The sequence below is a fragment of the Protopterus annectens genome, chromosome 4.part1, assembly GCF_019279795.1.
Source record: "Protopterus annectens isolate FY-2018-M chromosome 4.part1, PAN1.0, whole genome shotgun sequence".
Lineage (NCBI taxonomy): Eukaryota > Metazoa > Chordata > Ceratodontiformes > Protopteridae > Protopterus > Protopterus annectens.
In genome coordinates, this window is record NC_056734.1 from 824143327 (window position 1) to 824168493 (window position 25167).

Genomic DNA, 25167 nt, shown 5'->3' on the forward strand with positions numbered 1-25167 from the left:
TGACAGAGACCTGGTTCAAAATTCCAGAGAGTACCCCTGCATTACCAGGCTATAATTCATACCACACTTTTTGGCCACCTCACCTGGACTGAAACATTAAAGGCGGAGGCGTGTCCATGTTCATTAAGGTATCCACACCTCCAGGCTAGTTGCTCAGCATAATGCATCCAATATTATCCAAGTGCAACTAACTCTGGGCAAGACCACAATCCAAATTGTAGCTTGCTACAGATCCCCCACCGTGCCCCAGTTTTCCCACTCCTCATTTCTTGATACAGTGGAAAATATTAGGGTACAACCCAACTACCTAATAATGGGCAATTTCAACTACCTCACCATTAACTGGGAAAACTACTCATGTACCAACTCTTTTGCTGAACGCTTTCTGGAATTCATAAATTCCAATGCCTTGAATCAACTTATCCACACCCCCACCAGGGGCAGCAATATCCTAGACCTGGTCATTACCAACATGAGCGACCGGTGTATCACACTAGAGGTCAATTCCTCGTTTGTCAGATCAGATAACAAGCTAATCACCCTAGACATCCACATCCTGCCCCCACCCCCCATTAGGGAAACCACCGTAAAAAATTTCTCCAAAGCCAACTTCAAGTTTCTCATGACAGAAGTGGCAAACTTCACAACACCCATCCAGACGGACAATAGATGTACGACTGCTGAATCCTACACAAATGCACTTTATAAGCACTTACATGAGTGCAAAGATCGTGCTACCCCTAACAGAACCAAGATGCTATCCTCCAAAAAAAGGAAGCCAATCTGGTGGTCCCCTGCCATAAACAAACTCTACAACAGAAGAAAAAATGCTGCAAAAAAGAGTAAAATCCCATGACTGGAGGAACTCCCTGGTCAGTCTCAGTAAGCATCTGAAATCCCTCATAAAATCCTCCAAAGCTAGTTACGAAAACAAAATTGACACCGTTTCTAAAGACAACCATAAAGCATTCTATAGCTATGTCAAGAATCTCAATGGCAACACTCAGATCTGCTCTGAGTTACAGCACAATGGCACTAAATATACAGAACCGACTGATATTGCCAACATCCTGGCAGATAGGTTCAGTGCTAACTTTACCCCCCCCTCTCACCCTATAAAGGGCCCATCTCTATACCGGAAGAATTTTCTGTAATCACGGCTGCACAGGTAAAAAACACACTCTCCAAAGACAAAAACACAGCATCCATGGGACCTGACATCCCAGGCTGCGTTCTACACAAACTACAGAACAAACTGGCACGCCACTTAAGTACCATGTTCAATCATAGCCTCACCTCAGGATTTGTGCCCACTGAATGACACACAGTGACAGATGTCCCACTTCATAAAGGGGGAGCCACTATGGACCCTGGGAACTACCGCCCCATTAGCCTGACTAGCCTGGTCTGCAAGGCCATGGAACGTATCATCATGGAACTTGTAAACGAAGACATTGGTAATCGCCAAACTCTGGACCCCACCCAGTTCGGTTTTGTAAAAGGCAAATCATGTCTCCTAAACCTGATAGACTTCTTTGAAGCAGTCACCAAAGCCGTAGAGGAGGGTAAGGTAGTTCACACAGCCTATCTAGATCTCGCCAAGGCTTTCAACACCATCCCCCACTCTGGAATTATAGATGAACTCATTAAAATAGGTATAAAATCCCTATGTCACAAGATGGATTGCCAACTGGCTCACTGACCCAACCCACACTGTGAAAGTAGCAGACTCCAAATCTGACTTCAGACCACTGACAAGTGGAGTACCACAGGGTTCAGTCCTGGGTCCCCTCCTGTTTGGTATCTACTTCTCTGAAGTACAGGCTAACACAGAAGGTCTTAGGCTAATGAAGTTCGCAGATGACTGCAGACAAGGAGCCATAATCTAAACTCATAACGATGTGTACATCCTACAAAAGGGCCTCACTGAGACAGATGCCTGGTGTCAAAGCCATGGCCTCAAGCTCAATGCCAAAAAGTGCATTGTCAACCCTTTTGGTAAAAACTCTGTACCCATGAACTACCACATGGGCAGTAGTCTACTTAACACCGAAAGTGTGATAAGAGACCTTGGGACACAGGTGGAAAGTAGTCTCTCCTTTGATAATCACATCACCACAGTAGTCAGGAAATCCTTCTACGTGGCACACCTCATCACAAAAGGTTTCTCATCCAGGAAAAAGGAGGTAACTGTTCCCCTCTACTCGTCACCCATTAGACCCATTATAGAGTACAATGCCCCTTTTGGTATGTACCTCACAGACATGTACAACTGGAAAGGCTACAGAAATGCCTCATAAAGAGGATTACCGGCCTCAAGCAGATGCCCTATGCAGACCGTCTCAAAAAAAAAAGACGTTATGTACTCACCATAACATTCCATTGTGAGTTGTTCATCTCGCCTTCATTCTTGCAGATGGGTTTGGACCTGATCCTCGGCTCCGAGTCAGCCTTTATAAAAGCTTGAGGTCGTCGGACAGCTCGAGGCCAAGTCCCTATCCCATGATGTACCTTGAGTTACCTCAGATCTTATTTGCTGCATCTAATAATACCATGTGCCACTCTATCACTCTTTAGGAGAAAACCCACAGAAAATTGAGCAACCAGGATAAACTAGTATCTCGGTCCTCGAAAAAACCTTGCAGGGGGTAGGAGGGTGGGAAGTAAGAATGAAGGCGAAATGAACAACTCACATGTAACGTTACGGTGAGTACATAACTTCTTTATGTGAAGTTGTTCCATCTCGCCGCTCATTCTTACAGATGGGTAAGCGCTCCCAAGCACCATCTTTCTCGGGTTGCTTACGGTAGAATGTTTTTCAGGACAGTAGATCCAAAGGAGGCCCTGTCAACTTTGTAATGAGTGATAAAGGTATGAGGTCTTGACCAAGTGGCTGCTGCACAAATGTTTTCTATAGGAAGCCTAGCAGAAAAGGTAGATGATGTGGACACTGCTCTGGTAGAATGAGCCTTAATTTTGTGTTGTAAAAGTAGATTAGCAGCTGAATAAGTAAATATTATTCAATCAGATAACCATTTAGACACTGCTGTTTTTGCCACTGGCATACCTTTTCTGGAATCTGAAAAGGAAACAAAAAGCTGTTCTGATTTTCTGAACTCTTTTGTTCTATTGAGGTAAAATCTGAGCTGTCTATGAACATCAAGCTTGTGCAGCATATACTTAAAGTTGTTGATTTGTTTGGGAAAGAACACTGGCAAATCTCTGATCTGGTTAAGGTTAGTTTCGGTACAAACGTTGGGTAAAAATGAAGGACTTGTTCATAGGGACATTCTGTCAGCATTGAAAATCAAATAAGGAGGCTTTATGGACCAGGCCTGAAACTCTGACACTCTAAGGGCAGAAGTGATGGCTACTAAAAAGATAGTCTTCCATGACAAATATTTCAGATCACATGAGGAAGCTGGTTCAAAGATGGGAGAATAATGCATGAAAGCATAAAATTTAGATTCCATGGAGTAAAAGGGGATTTCACAAGTGGTCCGAGATGAAAGGTCCCTTTGAGAAAGGCTTTGGATAATTTGTGTGAAATGATGTTTAATCCTTCAAAGCCAAGGTGAAAATTAGAGATCGCGGCAAGTTGTACCCAAACTGTTGTTGCTGCAGCTCCTTTATTGAAAAGCTTAGTTAAGAACTCGAATATGGAGGCAATAGGGGCTTGGTAGAGATCAATGTTATTTTGAGAAGCCCATATAGAAAATCTTCTCCAATTGCTAAGGTATAGTTTCCTAGTAGAGGACATATGAGAAGATATCAATATATGCTGCGTTTCATTTGAGAGGTTATGGAACCTGGCTATGTTGGGAATTGGAGCACCAAGCTGTCAATTTCAGGAACTGAAAAGCCCCCGATGAATGCATCAGAAGCTCTGGAACTGGGTCAAGAATCCAAGGCTCTTCCAACAGATGAAGTTGAAAGAAGGGGAACCAAATCTGATGAGATCAATGAGGGACTATTAGAATGATGGTCCTTCCCAGGGCTTTTGCTTTCTGCAATACTTTGGGTATCAAGCGAATTGGTGGGAATGCATAGAGGAGACCCGGAGGCCAATCGTGTACGAGTGCGTGCCTTGGGGCTTCTCCTGGAGGTGGAATCAGGGCAAAGTAGCTTCTGCATTTTGTGTTCATGTGGTTGGCAAAAAGGACGCAGCACGGCTGGCCCCATCTGTGGAAAATTCTCTCTGCTCTCTCTTTCTTGAGGGACCACACGTGAGGCAACAAAATCACCCTGCTCAGTTTGTCTGCTACCATCTTGGATTTCCCCTGGGATGTGTGTTGCTAACAAAGTGCTGGGTGGATGCAGCCCACAGCCATTCTCTTAGGGCCTCACGACAAAGGGGACAGGATGTGGTTCATCCTTGTTTGTGCAAGTAGCAGACCACCGACATGTTCATCTGAATTGCAATTGTTCCCAAAGGAAGAGAGTCCTGGAAGTACTGCAACACCAAAAGTACCGCTCTCATCTCCAGGACATTGATATGCAGATGTGTCTCCTGTTCGGTCCATGTGCCTTGGGCTATTCTTCCCTGAAAATGCACCTCCACCACCCTATCAGGGAAGCGTCCATGGTCACTGTGGCCGCTGGTGGGAGTAGGACAAAAGGACTACCTATCGTTACATGGAGAGGTCAACCACCAGTGAAGATCCTTTTTGCATGTGCTTGTGATCATTATGAGATGAGACACTGGGAGCTCTTGAAGAATACGCATGTGCATGCGACCCAACTGTATCACTAATATTGCAGCTGCCATCATGCTTAACAATTTTAGCACATCTGATGCTGGAGCCTTGTCTTTGGATAGGATATTGTGGACCTGCCAATGAAGTAGTATGACTCTTTCTGCTGGAAGTCTCAAAGTGATGGTGGTGGTGCCCAATTCTGCTCCGATAAAAATATGTTGCAATGGCGACAAGGCAGATTTTTCTGAATTTATTGTAATCCCCAGATGACTGCAGAGAGTAAGAGTTGTGTCCCTGGATTGTATTAGCTGATGCCTGGTGGTGGCGGTGAGGAGCCAATCATCTAAGTATGGAAACAACTGGAATCCTAAAAGCCTCAGGTGAGCCATGACCACTGCCATATATTTGGTGAACACTTTGGGGGCTGTAGTGAGATCAAAGGGCAGGGCTCAAAACTGGTAATGATTGACTCCCAGCTGGAAGTGCAGATGATCCCTGGATGGTCTGGCCATTTTTATATGGTAGTACGCATCCTGTAGATCTATTGAACACATCCAATTGTCTTTCCCTAAAAAGGGAAGTATTGACCAAAGCGTGACCATCCGGAACTACTCTTTCTTGACAGATCTGTTTAGTCTGCTGAGGTCCAAAATAGGTCTCCAGTCCCCTGTCTTTTTTGAAACTAAAAAGAATCTTGAGTAAGTTCCGGATCCTGTCTGGCCTGCTGGGACTGGCTGGATGACTCTTTCTTAGCAATGTTTGGACCTCTGCTGTTGCTTGTTCCCTGTAACTGGGTGGAACGTCCAGGATTTTTTGTTGTCAATGTAGGGGGAGTGGTGAAAGGAATGAAGTATTCCCTGGAAACTACACTTTGTACCCAGTTGTCATTTGTTATTCTGAGCCAGACGTCTGGATACAAAGATAAGTGACCCCTGACTGCCTCCAGAGCAGGACAGTCGAGCCTCCTTTCAGAAGCGCTGGTAGAGCTTCCCAAAGAACTGGTCCCTGTTGCCCTGATTTTGCGGACTCCCTCTGCTGCGAGGGTGGCGTCTTCCATTATTGCCCCCTCCTCTGCCCCTGGAGGGGGGGGGGGGTTGTCATGTGTGTCCAGAAAGGCTCATTAAGCTTTTCAGAACCACATCTTTTTTCCCTTTTGATCCTTGGGGTAGGGTCTAGTAGGTATGGAAAAATGGACTCCGACGCAGACTGTCTTTCCTTCCTGCTCAAACCTGGTCAAAGTTTCCTTAATTTTGGGCCCAAAAAGGGACAAGCCATCAAAAGGGGTGTTGACAAAGGATGACTTAAAGGGCTCCATGAAAGAACACAAGCACATCCAGGATTGTCTTCTGAGAGCAATTTCTGTACCCACTGCCCTACTCGCTCCACCAGCTGCATACGAAATGAGACTCATGACGAGTTCGCTATGGAATTGAGGGTAGGGAGCTTGGAGGTTAGTTTGTCTGAAGTTCCTGCAGCTACCGTACCCCGAAGAGTATTTCCAAGCTCTTTAAGGAAGTCTCTTTGAAGTCTCGTAAAATGAGTGAGATAGTTCAGTGAATGCATGGCAAAAGTCACTGAACTGTATATGTGCGCTTCTTGTATCTATCCATGATCCTTGAGTCTCTGTTAGGAGGATAGATAGATGAAGAAGTTTCTGACATCTCCTTTTTGGTGGCTGCCGCCACCACCATAGCATTAACTGGCACTCCTTGGTGAGGAAAGACTTCCTGGGGGGAGAAATACATTTATTAGGCCTCCTAGGGACAGGCTCCATGGTGTCTGGAGACTCCAATGCCCTTTGTGAGACCAGCTCCATTTGCTCATCGAAGGGCGGAGACATGCAAGAGGTGGAGGGTTGAGACCCGAAAGCCTTCAGGAGAACAGACTCATTTTCAGTAGGGTTGGTGGACTTCTAGCCACCCCTCTGCCTAAGAACTTCGAATATCTCAGCAAATGTGATATCTTCAAAGGGGGACCGTGGGGACCCTTCTGATTCATCTAAGTCGGTGTCAGACATGAGAGACTCCTGTGGGGAGTCTAGATGCTTCCTCTTGCAAACTGTCTTCCTGGGAACTTCATCAGTGGGAACTTCTAGTGAAGTCTTGGAAGAGCAGGGGCCACCCAGTGGGGCTTACTGAGGTTCAGGGTCTCTACGCTTCAACAGGATCTGTGAAGCAGAAGTGGACACAGGCACTTTTGGGGAGGAGGTAGTTGGACATGAAGTTGCAGATGTTTTGGGAGACATCACTCTCCTCATAGCTTCAAAGGCACCTCTGCTCCAATGAGGGGACTACTGGATCTGAGGAAACCACTGATCCCCTCGGCACTGGGACAGTGGGCTCTAAAAACCACAGGTAGGAGCCGAGCTCACCCGAGCCGAAGCCCCGAGAGGCAAAGTCAGAACAGACAAGTCAGTCTGACTATCCACCCCAGACCCGACCCGAGAGTGTCTGCTCCTAGACCCTTGATCGGCGCCGAGGAAATCCGAGTAAATGGAATTGATGACACTGGAACAGACGTCAGCACCGAAGAATCAATAATCATCCGGTCCAGCTCCTCCAGCTCCGAAGGACCAGTGTGGTTCGAAGGACGAAATTAAGTTGATGTTAATATAGTCTTCGGTTCCGAAACCACTTGGGTCGGAGCCGATAATTTTCCAAAAGCTAGTGCCTGTAGCATCTTCTGCACCACACAATCCACATCCAAATCAGATAGGTTGATCGAGGACCGAGATGAATGGATGGAGGCACTGACTGAAGAATTGGAGACTTTAGTACCTCGGACACCGGTTCCAAGACTGGAGACCGGCTCCGAAAAGAAAAGACGTTCAGCTCCGAGGGCTGTGAAGCCAACATAGACGGTTTCTTGGATTTTTTTAACTTCTGAAGAAGCAGCCTTGGAAGATTTTAAAGACTTGCTAGACTTATCCAGGTCACTCAAAGCTTCCTAAAAGGACGGTTTCAGAAGCCTTACATCTATGAGCTTTCTTTTTCTCTCCTGAAGAACTCTAGAAGAAAAAAATGGCAAATGGAGCAGCTTTCCTGTAGTTGCAAGGCAATACACGCAATTGACATGGCTATCTGTTGCAGACATTTTCTGTCCACATTTTGGACACTTCTTAAATCCTGACTTGGGATGCTTATCTCTATCCTGGTCAGCCATAACTGACTATACAGTATCCAGGAAAAAAACTACTGTAATATATATATATATATATATATATATATATATATATATATATATATATATATATATATATGCTGGATAAAGCACCAAAAACAAGTGATATAATAACAAGAACGCCAGCAATAGCAATCATGCATCTATTTCATCTGTATTTTCCAGGAAAGGCAAGCCACAGATAATTCCACGCCTCAACGGTGTACAAAGTGACTCAGAAGACTCGAAAATAAAATAAACCAAGTTTAATGTAGAGTGCACTCAGTCAATGGTAAGCGCTTTCACAACAGCTTCTTCAGACCATAAAAGACTGAGCAGTTACCATTAATTTAAAATCCTAAACACCAATCAAAACACATTCATATTGTGACATCATTTCCTTAGAAACAGATAGTTACTAACATAAACAGTTAAAAATTTTTTTGTTAAAAAATATATGCACATTACACATGATTCATCTCCCATAAAAGCACTTTTCACATCAACTTTGGCACACTGTAGAAGTTTATTATGTGCCACAGTTGATGTGAAAAGTGCTTTTATGGGAGATGAATCATGTGTAATGTGCATATATTTTTTAATTTTTTAAGGGTCTTGAAGAAAGGAAACACGACTGCTCATGTTCCAAATAATGTTTACTAACTGACTTTCTACGGAACTCATCATTAATGATAATGACCTTAAATACTGGAGACTTTCAAGCTGGTGCCCAGGAGGGGGAAGATACTATTCCTAGGCACTCTGGGAGAAGGAGATACCTGATCCTCATTCATATGTTTCCCAAACTCTTTGTCCTCTTCTTCTTCCTCTTAGGTTTGTCTCCCCGTGCATACAAAAGGAGATCCTTGCTAAGTTTAGTTCTTCCGTTGGCCAAAGAATGAAGGCTGAAGCCCTTACAAATGGAGCAGTCCACACTGGAGAAGTCCTGAGCCCAAGTAGTTCTCACAAAAATCATATGCACGTTTTGATTAAGCTGATGTCCACACATGGCACATTTCTAAAAAGTCTTATCCACAACTACAGGATACAACAATAAGCAGTATAATTGAACTACCTAGAAGTCAACTTTTTTTTAATTTATGAGGAGAAAAAAAGAAGCTAGACATTCGTCTTAGCATTCAAAAGCTGAGGAGCCAAGGGAAAAAAAAAAAAAAAAACAAAAACAGGAAATAAATAGAAAAAATATCACCTCCAATTCTAATCAACCATCCACACCCAATAAGAATATTTCCTTCTACTCTAACAACACTAGAAGTATGCTCAGCAAACTAAGCCAGTTTCATGCATGGGTATCTCTTCATACCCCAGACATTCTCTGTCACAGAAACTTGGCTCAAACCTCAAAACAAAGATAAATATATCCTTCCCCCTGGCTACAAAACACTCCGCCAAGATCGCTGAAAGAAAAAAGGTGGAGATGTTGCTTTAGTCTACTCTAACTACCTCACTCTCTCCCTTCCTAAGGAACCAATTCCTTCCTTTACACCAGATGAAATTCTAACAGCAAACCTCAAAACCCAATAACTTTACTACCATCACAGTAGTAGCCATATACATTCCACCAGGGGATAACATCCCCTTAATGGAAAATATACCATCACATTTCTCCTTAAAATTTTACTAATGAAACCATCCTTCTTGGGGACGTAAACATTAACTGGCAAAACCTGAACAATCCAAACCCTCCACAACACACAAACCTCCATGGATTTACACAACTAATCTCTAAACCTACCCATACTAATAACTCTCATTCTTCAAGCTCCTTGATAGATTGGATACTTGTCTCTAACCCCAGCAAATACAACAACCCTGAAACTTTACCTGATGCCCTTAGCGACCACTCACCTATAAAAGTGCAGCGATACATCACCCACCTCCCCAAACCACACTGTCTTATCACCTGCCGTAAACTTTCAACCTTTAATCCAGACACCTTTAAAACTCTCCTCTCTAAAATTAAATGAAATTTCCTTACACAGCTCCCACTTGATGAAGCAGTAAATGTCTTCAACTCAGACTTCCTAAATATCTTTCTCTAGCCCCACCAAGAAAAGTTTGAATAAAGGCTAACATTTCACCCTGGCTAACTAAACCCACCTGTAGCCTAATGCAAACCAGAGATAAGGCATGGAAATCATGGATACAAACCAAACTTCCTGCTGACCTCCTAAAGTATAAACAACTTAAAAACCAGACTAAAAAAACTCATCAACAAAGACAAAAATACTTCAATTATAACCCCCCCCCAACAACAATAAAATCCGATCCAAAAAAATTCTGGAATGCTATAAACCAAATACTACATCCAGGTAACCCAACTTCCTCAAACCCATGTCCTGACAAGTCACCTGAAGAAACTGCCAATACCTTCAACACCTATTTTATTGAATCCATTTCCAAACTATTTAACCCCAACCTCTCAAACAACACTTCAAACCCCAGCTATAAACCCCTCAACCACAAATCCAATAGATTCCTTCTCTCTCAAACCTGTCTCCACAGACTATATCAGAACTCTACTTTCTAAGCTCAAACCATGCTCTGTATCAGCAGACAATATTCCTTCTTACTTCCTCCAGACTGTTACACACTCCCTTGCTGTGCCTGTATCCATACTAATCAATCGCTCCATCTCAGAGTCTAAAGTTACTACTATCTGGAAACAATTTTAACACTCTTCCTATTCATAAAGAAGGTAACTCCACAGAAATATCCAGTTTCAGACCTATTGCTATCCTCTCCTTTCTCCAAAATCCTAGAGAAATGTATACACAAACAAGTTATGCATCATCTCTTAAAAGAAAATCATCTCACTCCTGCACAGCATGGCTTCCATCCTATGCATAGCACAACCATTGCTCTACTATCTTTTATCAACACTATAACCCTTTCCAAAGACGACCACAAACTCATATCTTGTCTATTCCTTGAACTTTCAAAAGCTTTTGACACTGTCACACACACTCCTACTTAGTAAACTTGTAGATTTAAACTTCTGCACTGATACAGTTGCATGGTTCTCTAGCTATCACTCTGATAGACTGCAGTCAGTACGATGGGACTCAGCAATATCTACCCCTCTCTCAGTAAGAACTGGAGTTCCACAAGGTTCCATTCTTGGGCCTCTAACATCTTCACCAACTCACTACACTCCTCTTAACCTCAAACTAACATTACCCAATACACATGACTCTACAGTCATAACTATCACTAATTCCCCATCAGAACTCCTAACAAATACCCAGACATCTTTCAACTCTGTAGAGACATGGCTTACTAATACTCAGCTTGTCCTCAACCCTAAGAAAATTAAATTACTACTCTTTCTGCCAAAATCTGCAAACCACATTAAACCTTCCTTCTCCATAAGGTCCCTAAACAACACTCCTATAGAAGTTGAAAGTAACACAAAACTGTTTCACATTACCATGATGACCAACTAAAATTCGATCCTCACATTAATAACTGTATTAAAAAAAATCAAAAGCTAAGACTAATGTATATAAACAACAAATACCTAACTAATGAAGCTAGGATTTCCCTTCCCCATGCCTACCCTTCTACTGTGCTTAACCTATTGTTCTTAAATATTCACAAATCTGAACTCCTTCCTACTTACCAAATTAGAATGAACCTACTATAAAATAGCTAGATTTGCAGCTCGACAAACATATAAATCTCATCACTGTCTCTCCCTAAAATACCTGAACTGGCCAGAACTACCTCGCCTGTTCCTACTATCGCAACTCCAAATCATACACTCCATCCTATATCAGCCTAAATTCTGCCCAAGTCTATGTTCTCATCTCTCACTACTTCCCCTAGCAGACTCCTCCGAAGCTCAAACCAAGACCTACTAAAAAAAACATATAACTTATTCCACTTTTTAACATCACCTTTTGTTTATAGTTACTGTTTTATCTCTCAACATGTATATAGTTTTTTTTTTTGTATTTTAAACTACCAAAACTTTTCTACTGTAATTTTTTATTGACATTTATCTGTCTTGCTGTGTTTTATTTGCATTGTAAAACTTGGGAGTTTTTCTCCCCGGGCCTCTGCTGAAAAAAGGCAACAGCTCAGGTCGTACACACCGGATCAAAAAATGTAAAATAAACAAATATAATAAATAAATAAATAGTTTGCCTACAACATTGTCAAGGGATTAAGTATCACTGTAATTTCAAAATATGTAGATGTTGGCAAAAAAGATCAAGCACTTCGCTGACAACCAAAACAGAGATCTATTTGCAATGGCGGAAAATGAGACCTAAAGGAAAAGAGAAGGGAATATGGGAAAACTCTAGGCGCTTGAGGCACCAGGGCACTAGAAAATGGCAGGATCAGATCTGAGGAGCATCTCGATAGTCAAGTGTCAGATCAGACAGAGACAGAAAAGAAGATACTTGAATTTGTTTAAATTATGGCAATGAATGAATCCCACTGTTCGCTAACATAAATGCCATATGACAATATACAGTATGCATCTGTAGCTTTTAAAAATGGCACAGTCAAGTGCTAGTATGTGCACCCATAGGTGTACTTGTCATTGCAACATCTCATTCAAATGTAATGGTCAGATTGTATATGCCATCTGTGTGTGCCTATTATTCTCACACATACACTTACACAACATCAGTAAACATCTTATACCTGTGCTTGTTCATGCCATGATAGCTAAAACTGCATTTCTCAAACACAGCAGTTTGCACATCTTTGCTTACACCACAGTGATGAAAGGAGTGTGTGCACATTACTGTGCAATTCCCCAAACTCACCAAATTTCCAGATACAAGGCACTAGATTGTCTGCCAGCTATGCTGTCAGGCAATCTCTCACACGTCAATAAGAAGGAAATAACTACACTCTGAAAACTGAAAGCAACAGCGGATGCCTGATCTCAGAAAAAGGCAACCTACTGTTCGTTGGGTCTACACCTACCAGTACTATGCCATCTAGTATTTTCATGTATGTAGTGCTTTTCCAGAGTAGTAAGATTTTTGTTGAGGCTTCAGACGTCAGTACTGACTATTCCTGTTCTCATTCTGTTCTTTTATACTATATCAGCTACTGCCTGTGAACTTTTTTAGGATTTATAATGGCAACTAATGTGAAATCACACATTCGCACTTCATAAGCTTCCAAGCATTACATCATCACTTTAAGCCTTACCCGGTTATGTTTTTCATAAAGTGCTAACATTTCTTCTCTTCCATAACGATAATCTACTAATTTGTACTTTGGCAAAGCTGGTGAAGGGGGTGGGGATGTGACACTTCCTCCACTTGATAATGCACGAAGCCTGAAAAAATGAAAATTTGTTAATGTGATAGTGAATAGCTAAAGGCTTCAAACAGAAATTTAGTGTAAACAAACTGGTGCGAAGCAAATATCCAAACAAAACATTGCAAATGCATGACTGTAAAAGATAATAGCATGAACATTAAATATGTGAAAATGACAATTTATTCATCAGTTCATCTGGTACTATAGCTACATTCCTGGGAAAGTGTCACATGAACAGAAACCATCACTATATCAAAAGTGGTCAAGAGAGAAGCAATACATCCTTTTACTAACAAAAGATGAGGTTTAAAATTACAGACTGACAGATGTGTAGAAATTAACTTCCAAAAGGATGTAAGCAAAGTTTCATAAGACTACCAAATGGCATTTCACTACACCTAAACTGAACATAACAGAATTTGCACTTGGTAGCTCAAGGCCGTGTTCCACAACGCCATGGCTAGTCTGCACCGGGGGTAGGAACGTGTAAGCCCCCTGCTTGTTTATGTACCACATAACCACAGTGGTGTCCGTCTTTACCAGTAGTTGTCCTGGAAGAATGTAGTCCTTGAAGGCTGTCGGAGCATTCTGTACAGCTAACATCTCTTTTTGACTGATATGTAGGTGCATTTGATTTGGGTTCCATTTGCCCTGAATGCACCTCCCTGCCAGGTGAGCCCCCCATGCATAGTCTGATGCATCTGTAGTTAGGGTTTGGGCGGCAGGGGGTAGAGAGAATGCCAGTCCCTTGTTTTGATGGCAGGCCTCTGCCCACCATAAGAACTCTAGAAGTAGGCAAGGTATGATAGGAATCATTGTTTCCAGGCTGTGACAATGTTGACTCCATAGACATTTTAAGTACCACTGAAGTTTCCTCATATGCAGTCTTACATATGGAATTAGAAGAATGCAGGAGGCAATGAACCCCAAGGCTTGCAGCATTTGTTTTGCAGATAGCAAGGTTTTTGTGGCCACTTGTTTGAAATAAGTTACCAAATGAATTTGAGCAGTTGTATTCAAGCTTGCACCCAGGAATGTAATCTGTTGAGAAATCACCAGTTGCGATTTCTTTTCGTTTATGGTGTACCCCAGACAAGTTAGAACCCCCCCCCCCCCTTTTTTTTTTTTTTTACAAACGCCAGATGATTTAGAAGAATGCTCTGGTTTTCTGCCTGAATTAGACAATTGTCCAGGTATGGCTATATCTGAATATTTCTTTGCCTGCAAAATGCAATTACTGGAGCCAGGCACTTTGTGAATACCCTGGGTGCAGTAGACAAGCCAAAGGTCAGTGCAGGGAACTGATAATGCAAGTAGCCTGCTTTGAATGTATCTGATGAAGTCAAAAGTTGGTGTTGACAAAAACGTTATATGGCAGTCTGCTTGCGTTAATAAACTCGTTGGACATCATTTACTGGTGGTTGCGGTCTTTCTCTACTGATATTTTACTTGTTTTGGTTGCTTTTATATCAGTTTGGTATCCGCTTTGGTTTCTGCTTTGAAGCATAGGTATCTTCTGCAAGGCTCCCGGATTGGGATGTGCAGGTAGGCTTCTTTTAAATCTAGAGTTGCCAACCAGGCATCTTTGCCTAGCATAGGAAGTAAAGTACAGTTGTGTACCTACCATAAATGTAGATGTTCGAGTGTATTCACTGCTGCAGTCATTACTCTTGGGTTATCCTGATGGCAGGCTACTCACAGTCGGCTGGAATTCCAAAGTCCTGGTCCGGCGTCGGTTGCTGTCGCCTCTTCCCTGACGTCAGTGCACCAGGGGTATAAAAGATGCAGCAGACGCCATTTTCTTCAGTTTTTCTTGCCCCAGATGTCAGGTGCCCCCAAAAGGGTAGGATAAATATGTTATGCCAATCAACATACATGCACTACAGTAACATTTCCTTCATCTACAAGCAAATACACCACATAGGTTGTATAGAATAGAGAAGTACAGACAAATCCCAGCAAAAGAAAGGGGGACGGTGGGAGGGTAACCTGGACTGCAACAGTGAATACACTCGAACATCTACATTTATGGTAGGTACACAACTGTACTATGTTCATCGTGTTTCACTGTTGCAGTCATTACTCTTGGGTTGAATCTCAAAGCTGAGGATGGGTGGCTGGGCTAAATAGGATTAGGAGAGGCTATGAGGCCCTGCAGAACTGCAGTGGCAAAGCCTGCTCTGGATTTAAAGTAACGAGGTAAGTGGTAGTGCATTGTAAAAGTGTGCACTGAACTCCAAGTTGCAGCCTCTAAGATGTCTTTGGTTGGTACTCCTCTGAGGAAGGCTGCTGAAGTGGCTGCTGCTCTGGTAGAATGAGGCCTAATGCCCTTGGGCACTGACTTGCTATGCTGTGAATAGCAGAAACGAATGCAATGACCTATCCATTTAGAAATGGTCTGTTTTGAGATAGCCTTTCCTTGTGATCCTGCAGCATATGCCACTTAAAGTTGCTCAGTCTTTCTGAAAGCTTTAGTTCTGTCCAAGTAGAAGCGTCGCTGTCTGTGTTATGTCCAAAGAATGCAGAATTTTCTCACCCTTGTTCTGTGGGTTTGGATAAAAGGTAGGCAAGTGAATGGTTTGGTTGAGGGCCGTGCTGGACACCACCTTAGGCATAAATGTAGGGTTTGTCTTCAGAGAAACCCTGTGTGGATGAAAAATGATAAAAGGTTTCACAGCCATGAGTGCTTGTAACTCAGAGACTCGTCTTGCAGAGGTTATTGCCAGGAGCAGAGCTGTTTTCCAGGATAAGAATTTTATATCAGCTGTTGAGGCTGGCTCAAAAGGAGGCAGTGTGAGTTTTTCCAATACATAATTGAGGTCCCATGCCGGTAGTGATGCTCTCCTTGGAGGCCTGATGTTTTTGGCCCCTCTGAGGTACTGCCTTATTAAAGGATGAGAAAAGATAGGTGGTTCCGTATTGTAATGGGCTGAAATGGCAGAGGCATGAATCTTAATTGATGAAAAGGAAAGGCCTTTGTCCAGCATCTCAGTTAGGTATTGTAAAATCTGAGGAATATTTGGTACATACGTGTCAATGCCTTGTTCCAAGCACAGAATCTCATCCATTTTTCTGCATAAGATTTTCTGGTACTGGGCCTCCTGGGCTCCACATCCATAACAGCTTTTGAAAGAGGGGTGTTCTGAATGGCTACATTATCGGCCATGCTGCCAGATTTAAGGTCCTGAGTTGGCTGTACAGGATCTGATTGTTTTGTTGGGTCAGCAAGTGAAAAGTTTGAGGCAATATCCATGCTGGACCTTGAGAGAAGCTCTTTAGGATTGTGTACCAATGCTGGCGTGGCCAGTCTGGGGCAATCAGTACCATTTTTGGCTTCTCTTGTCTGACCTTTAGGAGTACCTTGGGAAGGAGAGGCAGTGGAGGAAAGGCATACACTATTAGGTTTTTCCAGCTGAAGGTAGGGCATCCACTTTCCATGCTTGTTTGTGATAAATCCTTGTGCAAAATCTCTGTAATTGGCAGTTGTGAGGGGAGGCAAATAGATCTATGTCTGGGCATCCCCATTTCCTTGTTATCAAGCTGAAGACTTGTGGATCCAGTTTCCATTCGTGGGGATCCATGAGGTTTCTGCTTAGTTCGTCTGCCAGAGTACTTGTCTTTCCTGGCAGGAATTGTGCTTGCAGGTGAACTTGACAAGTCAATGCTGTGTCCCACAAGGTCATTGCTTGTCTGCAGAGGGGGTAGGAATGTGTGCCTCCCTGCTCGTTTATGTACCACATGACCGTAGTATTGTCCGTCTTTATCAGTAGTTGTCCTGGATGAAGTACATCCTTGAAAGCTGTTAGGGCATTCTGAACAGCTAGCATCTCTTTTTGATTGATATGAAGATGCATCTGGCTTGCGGGCCAAGTGCCCTGAATATATTTTCCTGCCATATGGGTCCCCCAGGAATAATCTGATGCATCCGTTGTTAGTGTCTGTCTGGCTGTGGGTAAAGTGAATGGCAGACCCTTGTTGTGGTGACAGGCCTGTGCCCACCATCGAAACTCCTGTTGCAGGCAGGGAATGAGGATAATTACTGTCTCCAGGCTGTAGCAATGCTGAGTCCAAACACTTTTTAGATACCATTGTAGTTTCCTCACATGCAGTCTGGCATATGGAATTAGTAGAATGCAGGATGCCATGAAGCCCAAGTCCTGCAGGATTTTCCTTGCAGATAACTGGGTCTTTGTTGCCAACTTTATGAAGTAAGAAGTCCGTTGCCTTTGTTTGTCTAGCGTGAGATAAGCCATCTGGGCAGTTGTATTTAAGCTTGCACCCAGGAATATTATCTCTTGAGAGGGTACTAGTTTTGATTTCTTTTCGTTTACTGTGTCCCCTAGGCAAATTAGAAATCGTTTTACAAACGCTAGATGCTTTAGAAGAATGTCTTTGTTCTCTGCTTGAATAAGGCAGTCGTCCAAGTATGGATATATCTGAATTCCTCTTTGTCTGCAAAATGCAATTACTGGTGCCAGGCATTTTGTGAAGACTCTGGGCGCAGTGGATAAGCCAAAGGGCAGTGCAGAGAATTGGTAGTGCATTGAGCCAGCTATGAATCTGAGGCATCTTCTGCAAGATTGTCTGACTGGGACATTGCTGTGGTACTTGTTGAATGGCCCTCATGTCCATGAGGGATGTAATTTGCTTTTGTGCCTCTGCCCATTGATTGTGTGGCAGGTCTGGCATACCTTTTGCCCTTGGTAGGGTGTGAAAGTGGAACCTGTAGCCCTGGGACACTATGTTCAAGACCCATTTGTCCTGGGTAATCATTTGCCAATTTGGTGAAAAAAGTGCTAGTTTTCCCCCTAAGGGGGCTGCCAAAAGATAAGTGCTTGGATCTGGCACAGGAAAGTCATTGGGACTGTTTCCTGTAAGGTTGTGATTTGTCTTCTCCGCTTTTGGAGGAAGGAGCACTCCACCGTTTAGGCCTGTATGTGCCCTGGGGCAGAGATCTGCCTCTGGGACATCTCTATCTGCCTCTTTGTGGCCTGACACTGGAAAGGACCAATCTTTTGAAGGTCAGTTCCTGCTAAATCTGGGTGGCTGTACCTGTAAGAAATCCTTAACTGTCTGCATGGATTTCGCTTTATCCTCCATTTTCTTCAACACCACTTCTGCTTTAGCACCAAACAAAGTATCATGCTGTAATGGAGCATCTAATAATTTTGCTTTAACATGATCACGCAGATTTTGTTCCTTTAACGAAGCATGCCTTCTAATGACAGAACCTGTAACAGTGGCCCTGCAAGAGGCCTCCAGTGAATCATAACCACATTGCAAAGTATGCTTTCCCACTTGTTCAGCTGCATGCAATAAATCCTGCATTTCCTTGTTCTCCGAACATTCAGAATTTGCCAACATTTTCTGTTTAAGCAGTGACATTAAGTATTGCTGATATTTAAGCATATGAAATTGACAATTTAAACCCTTACAGCCAAGGTAGCAGAAGTGTAAACTTTTTTCCCCCCATCTGTCCAGTGCCCTAGAATCCCTATCAGAGGGGACAGAGGATTTTTGCAGTGGAAGCCTTGACCCCTTTGGGACCCTGAGATATAGTTTATGGGTCAGCAGCAGGGTGTTTATATAGGAATTTATGAAAGTCTGGGACCCTGTAGTATATGTCTGGCTTAGCAGGTGCAGGGGGTAAAGAGTCAGGAGACAGGCCGGACTCTGAAAATACATCTACAATGTCTCCAACAGGAGGAATAGCAAGAGGTTTGTGCTGAGGTAGTAGCAGAAAGTCTCTGAGCCTTTTCTTATACTCAGAGTAATCTTGTCTCTCCCAGTGAAAATGCTCCCTCATGGTATGCAGGGTTTCCCAAAAGAATAATCCTCAAGAGGAGAAGCTGAAGGAATGGATTCTTCAGCATCAGAATCCTCATAGGGAGGAAAGGAATATCCCTGTTCAGAAGAGGAATCAGAGGAAATTGAAACCTGATCAGAAGAATCATATTCTGCCTCTTGCCTAGGCCTCTTATTAGGAGGGGGATGGGAACCCCTGATCAAAGTAATTAGGTCTTCGGCCATTTTAAGAATCTGTTTTTTTAGGCATGGAAGTCTGAGTAGGAGAATGCTGTACTTGTTTCTTTGTCTTTAGAACTGCTTTAGTCTTTGAAGCTGAGGATGGTTTAACATATAACTGTGTAGGTCTGAAGACACCCTCAGAAGCCGATGCCTTCTCAGCGGCTCCGGACCCATCTGAGGGAATGATTTCCAAGTGTCCAATACCTTGAGTATCCAGAGGCCCAGTTGGCTCCACGTGGGAGTCGGAAGTGGCCTGTGGCTCTGAGGTAGCGGGCGTCAGGGGTTGCGAAAGCACCTCACTGAGAACCAGCAACTGGCCTAACGGAGGCCTCGTCGTCAGTTTTGGACCTCAGATGCCTATCCTTTTCCTTGATTTTTTTTGTAAACTCCGGTCATCGGCTGTTCCGACGGCATTATATAGTTAAATCTTCGGCCAAAGTAATGAAATGCAAAATCGAACCGACGCTTAATAGTGCACTGGTTAAATCTAGCACAAAACCGACAGCTAGCAACGTCATGGTCAGGGCCTAGGCAAGGAATGCAGTAAGAATGAAAATCCTTATGAGTTTCCCACTTTTTCTGACATCGGTCTGGAGCAAGAAAAAAGTTTCCCCAACGGGGTACTTAGCTTTAATGAAGACTTTGGTTCTGAAATTCGGATTTGAAAATCTCGGGAGTCAGCCGACCGGCACTTGCAAACTGCTTTTGCTTCGGGCACCGCGCGGCAAGAAAGACTGAACAAAATGGCGTTGGCTGCATCTTTTATACCCCTGGCGCACTGACGTCAGGGAAGAGGCAACAGCAACAGACGCCGGACCAGGACTTTGGAATTCGGGCCGACTGCGGGTAGCCTGCCAGCAGGATAACCCAAGATTAATGACTGCAACAGTGAAACACGATGAACATCTGGTGAAGAGTCAGCATCTTGAATTTTGGAATGTCCAGAAAGGTGTTTAGAGTAGACAGGTCCAGAATTGGATGCCATGATGCGTCTTTTCTGGGTACCAGGAAAAGCCTGGAATAGAAACCTTGTCCCTTTTCCAGGATTGGTACTGGTTGGATAGCCCCCATGTTTAAGAGTGAAAGTACTTGTTTTTGAGCCTCTGCCCACTGATTTGGGGGCAGGTCTAGCCACCAGTTTGGTGTTGGCAACGTGTGGAAATGAAATATGTATCTCTGGGACACTATATTTAAAACCCATTTGTCCTGGGTTATGAGATCCCAGTTTTTTGCATGAAAAGCAATCTTTCCCCCAAAGGGGCGGCTAAAAGGTAAGTGCTTGGTAATTTTAAAGGAAAGTCATTGAGACTGTTTACCATAGGGGGTGTCTTATTTCCAGATTTGGAAGTGGCGGCCCCCCACTGCTTACTTCTGAGAGTCTCCTGGGACTGAAACCTGGTGCTTTTGGTGTGTCTGGGTTTGGCCTGAGAGGATCTGGAAGGAGCTGGAAAGGACCAATTCTTAGTAGGCCAGTGCCTACTAAATCTTGGAGGTTGCACTTGTAAGAAATCTTTTACAGTTTGCATAGATTTAGCTTTATCTTCCATCTTTTTTAAAATTTCTTCAGCCTTATTGCCAAACAGGCGGTCCTGATTTAAAGGAGCATCCAACAATTTCGCTTTAGCATGATCAGGCAGTGATTGCTCCTTAAGCCAAGCATGCCTTCTAAGCACAGACCCAGTAACAGCAGCCCTGCAAGAGACCTCTAAAGAATCAAAACCACAATGCAAAGTATGTTTTCCAACGTGCTCATCAGAATGCAATAAATCCTGTAAATCTTTATTTTCCACACAGTCAGAAATCAACATCATTATCTGTTTAAGCAGTCCAATAATATGCTGTTGACACTAACATATGAAATTGGCAGTTTAAAGCCCCGATTGCCAAAGTTGCAGAAGTATAAACCTTTTTATCCCATCTATCCAGCGCTCTGGAGTCTCTATCAGAAGGGGTAGGATTTTTAGCAGTAGAAGCCTTAATGCCCCTTAGGCCCCTGAGAAATTGTTTCAGGATCTGCAACAGGATTTTTGAAAAGGAACTTGTGGGACTCAGAAATCCTGTAGTATCTTGTCAGGTTTACTAGGAGATGGAGGCAGGGAGTCAGGGGCCATACTGGATTCTGAAAACACATCAACAATGTCTAGTACAGGAGGTATAGCCAAAGGCCTATGCTGAGGTAGAAGAAAAACCCTAAGCATCTTTTTCGAATCAGAAAACTCGTGACCTTCTCAGTGGAAATGCTCCCTTAAGGTATGTAAAGTTTCCCCAAAATAAAAATCCTCGGGGGGGGGGCGCAGAGGGAACGGAATCCTCTGCATCAGAATCTTCATAAGTAGGTATGGATAGATCCATGTCATTAGAAGAGTCAGAAGAAACAGAGTCCTGATCAGAAGATTCATAGTCAAGTTCAGCCCTAAGCCTCTTAGAAGGGGGGCAGTTGACTACCCCTGATTAGAGTAATTAGATCTTCAGCCATTTTTGATCATTTGTTTTTTAGGCATAGGGGCCTGAACATGTGGCCTGGGCATCAGTTATTTAGACATAGATCGAGCTTTAGGCCTTAGTATTGAAGGTGGTGTCAGTTTAATATGCAAGTCTGTAGGCCTGAATACACCCTCAGAAGCCAGTGCCTGCACAGCGGCTCTGGACCCATCCAAGGTAGAGACATCCGCGGGTTCCATAGGTGAAGTATCTCGCGGCATACTGGACTCCGAATGGGTCTCAGTAGAGGCCTGCAAGTCAGAAGTAGCGGGTATCAGGAGCTGCGAAAGGGCCTCACTGAGTACCGGCAAACTGGCGAATGGCTTAGGAGAAGCGTCATCTGCAGTTTTGGACCTCAATGGCCTGTTTCTGTCTTTACCTTTGCGTTTTTTCGAAATCCCGGTAGTCGGATGGCTAACAGACGTCATTTCTGGATAATTAAACCGAGAACCAAAATATTTAGAGGCAAAAATGTACAGACGATGGATAGTGAGCTGATTAAATAAAAGTACAAAACAGACAGCAAAGTATGTCGTGGTCAGGGCCTAGGGAAGGAATACAGTACAACTGAAAATCTTTATGAGGTATTTGCTTTCCACAGGTAATGCAATTAATAACTTTTACTGACATCGGTAAGGAGCAAGAAAAAGTTTCCCCAACGGGGTACTTGGCTTTAAGTTGAAGACTTCGGTTCCGAAACCCGAAAACGAAAATTTCAGAAGTCAGCTGACCGGCACTTGAGAATTGCTTCTGCTTCGGGCACCGTACGGCAAGAAAGACTGATGTAAAGGCGTCGGCTGCATGTTTTATACCCCTGACGACCTGATGTCATAGAAGAAGGGAAAGCAATCGACGCAGGACCCAAGACTTTGTTAATCAGGCCGACTGAGGGCAACCTACCAGCATATTACCCAAATGAAATGACTGCAACAGTGAAACACGGAGAACATCTGTGTGGGATTGAGTGTCTGGAGGTTGCCAATATCCTTGTTAATGAGGTCTACAATAAACTGCTCCATGGCCTTGCCGAGCAGGCTAGTTAGGCTGATGAGTCTATAATTTCCTGGATCAGTGGACACTCCACCTTTGTGCAAAGGGTTGACAGTGGCTGTACTCCAGTCGGCTGGGATGAAGCCAGTACTTAGGCTTTGTAAATTTACCATAACAGCGGATGCTACAGTGATCACTGCTGCAGTAGCCTTAGCTATAAGGGGTTACAACCTACCAAGCACATAACAGCCATATAGCGTCCAAAGCCAAAAGGCATCTTCCATGTGGTGCTCCCTGAGAGAACATCGCTAAGAGTAAAAATATAGACATATCCTGGCATAATAAAAAAAACAAAGAGGAGATGGGAAGATGAAGGTGCGGCTAGTGGGGGAGTTAGCATTTGAAACACGTACTGTTATGATAAGTTTAAACAATTATACCATATTCAGCATATCGATCAATGCTACAGTAGCCTTAGATATACAAGTAGATTACCCTCGTTTACTACATGTGGTTGATGGAAGAGGAAGGGTCCTGGAGCTCCTAGAGAAGGGTACTAGAAACCTGCTGTAGACCTAAAGAAGGGACCAAGCTTATAGTGTTTTGTAAATATATGTGCAGAGGGCCAAACTGCTCCTTGTAGAATACTCGAAGAATCAAACCATTTCCAAAAAGTCAAAAAATAAGCCAAGGCCCTGACAGAATGGGCCTTAACCCCATCTGGAATACTTCTGTTGTGGTTAGAAAAAAATAAAAAGTTATGTACACACCATAACTATGCATCTCTGTCCATTTTCGTTTGTTCCTGGGTTTGAGACGATCCACTGATCCGACTCTGCCACATTCTCTAGATTCTAGGATCCAACTCTTGCATTCCTCCCTTACCCATAATGCCCACGACCACTGTGTTACCTCAGACCGAGCTTCCTATTATACAATATCACAACAAGATAGCTTAACATAGATATGACAATAAAGTGATAGCTGAAAAATGACGAACTATGCTACCTATCAACAATTCTATTAAGTCTCTCCGAAAGACATGGATGGGGGAAGGTGGGAGGGAAGTTGAGGAACAACACAGATGCATAGTTATGATGAGTACAACATTTTACATGTTAAGTTGTCATTTTCATTTTTTCTTCAACGAATGGGGAGTCCCTAGCTATGGTAACCTTGGATGGCCCTCATGGTAGGATGTTCTGGAGAACTGCAGAACCAAATGCAACTCTGATTCAGGAGAGTATGCCCAATTTCTAATGAGCAATAAAAGTATGAGCATTAAACCATGTAGCAGCTGTGCAAATGTCAATGGAGGCTCTAGCCCAAAAAGCAGCTAATGTAGCTACTGACCTAGTTGAGTGTCCTTTTGGTTGTCCTGGTAAGGTTAGGCCTCTCCAAGGAATAAACGTAGGAAATACAATCTGTTATCCACTTGGCTAGTGTAGCTTTGGAGACTGGTTTTCCCATCTTACTGCTAGAAAAGGAGACAAAATAGATTGGGTTTCCTAAATTTCTTAAACATGTAAAGGTAAAAGTAAAATTGCCTATGTACATCTAAACGATGTAGGGTACACATTCTCCTTTACTCTAAAATTTGGGAAAGAAAACTGGTAAATTGATCACTTGATTGAGGTTTGCTTACGTCAATGCATTACCTAACGTTCTCTGTTTCTACCGCCCCAGATAGCTTCATTTCCAATTATACCTATTATATTTTTTTCTACACTTTCAGGAATTTTATTTTCTGCTCAAGTTTCTAATAGTTAAACTAGCTCATAGTAAACTTAAAGTAATTAATTTCTAAGTAGTCTCTGTGTCTATAGTCAGTTATAATGCTCATATAGTGCCAATTTCTGTTTCTGTATCGAAAGTTGTACTTATCTAGTGTCAAATTATTTTGTATCAAAGTTATATTTTTATCTATTGTCAATTTTTTGCTTCTGTATAGATGATCATATTGTTATCATACTATTCAACTATTTGCTTTTCTGTACTGAATGTGGAGCTTTTCTCCCCGGGCCTCTGCTGTCCATTCGGACTATCAGTAAACAAATGTAAAATAAAATGAAATAAATAAATCAATAAATAAACAAATAAAAAGGAAGGATTCGTGCATAAAGTAACTTCCTGTGAAAAATCAAACACGGTGGTATTGAACAGTGCACCTGGAGTTCAGATACTCGTCTTGCTGAAGTTATGGCCACCAGAAAAAACATTTTCCAAAACAGAAGCTTAAGGTCTACGTTAGCTGCAGGTTCAAAAGGCGAATACACCAAACTCTGTAATAACAAAGTCAGGTCCTAAGGTGGAGTGGTCTAAGTAAAATAGTACCCTTAAGGAAGGCCTTACATAACTGAGATGAAGCCAAAGGAGAAGCATCATCTCTGATGTGGTAGCTGGAGATAGCTGCTAATTGAACTTTGATGGTGGAGAAACTTGCTCTGCTTTGAAAGATGAAGGCAAGGAAACCTAAAACCGAAGGGAGTAGAGCAGTGAGAGA

At 43.0% G+C, this 25167-nt stretch overlaps 1 protein-coding gene across 9 annotated transcripts in view; it reads right to left on the reverse strand.

Annotated features, from left to right (window-relative positions):
• GIGYF2 (GRB10 interacting GYF protein 2) overlaps positions 1 to 25167 on the reverse strand; it is a 2932407-nt gene that overhangs the window by 2734873 nt on the left and 172367 nt on the right. For all 9 annotated transcript variants that reach the window (XM_044070588.1, XM_044070589.1, XM_044070593.1 and 6 more), the window contains exon 3: positions 13053 to 13182. In XM_044070588.1, the coding sequence (XP_043926523.1) occupies positions 13053 to 13182 (130 nt within the window). The remainder of the gene's footprint in view (positions 1 to 13052; positions 13183 to 25167) is intronic.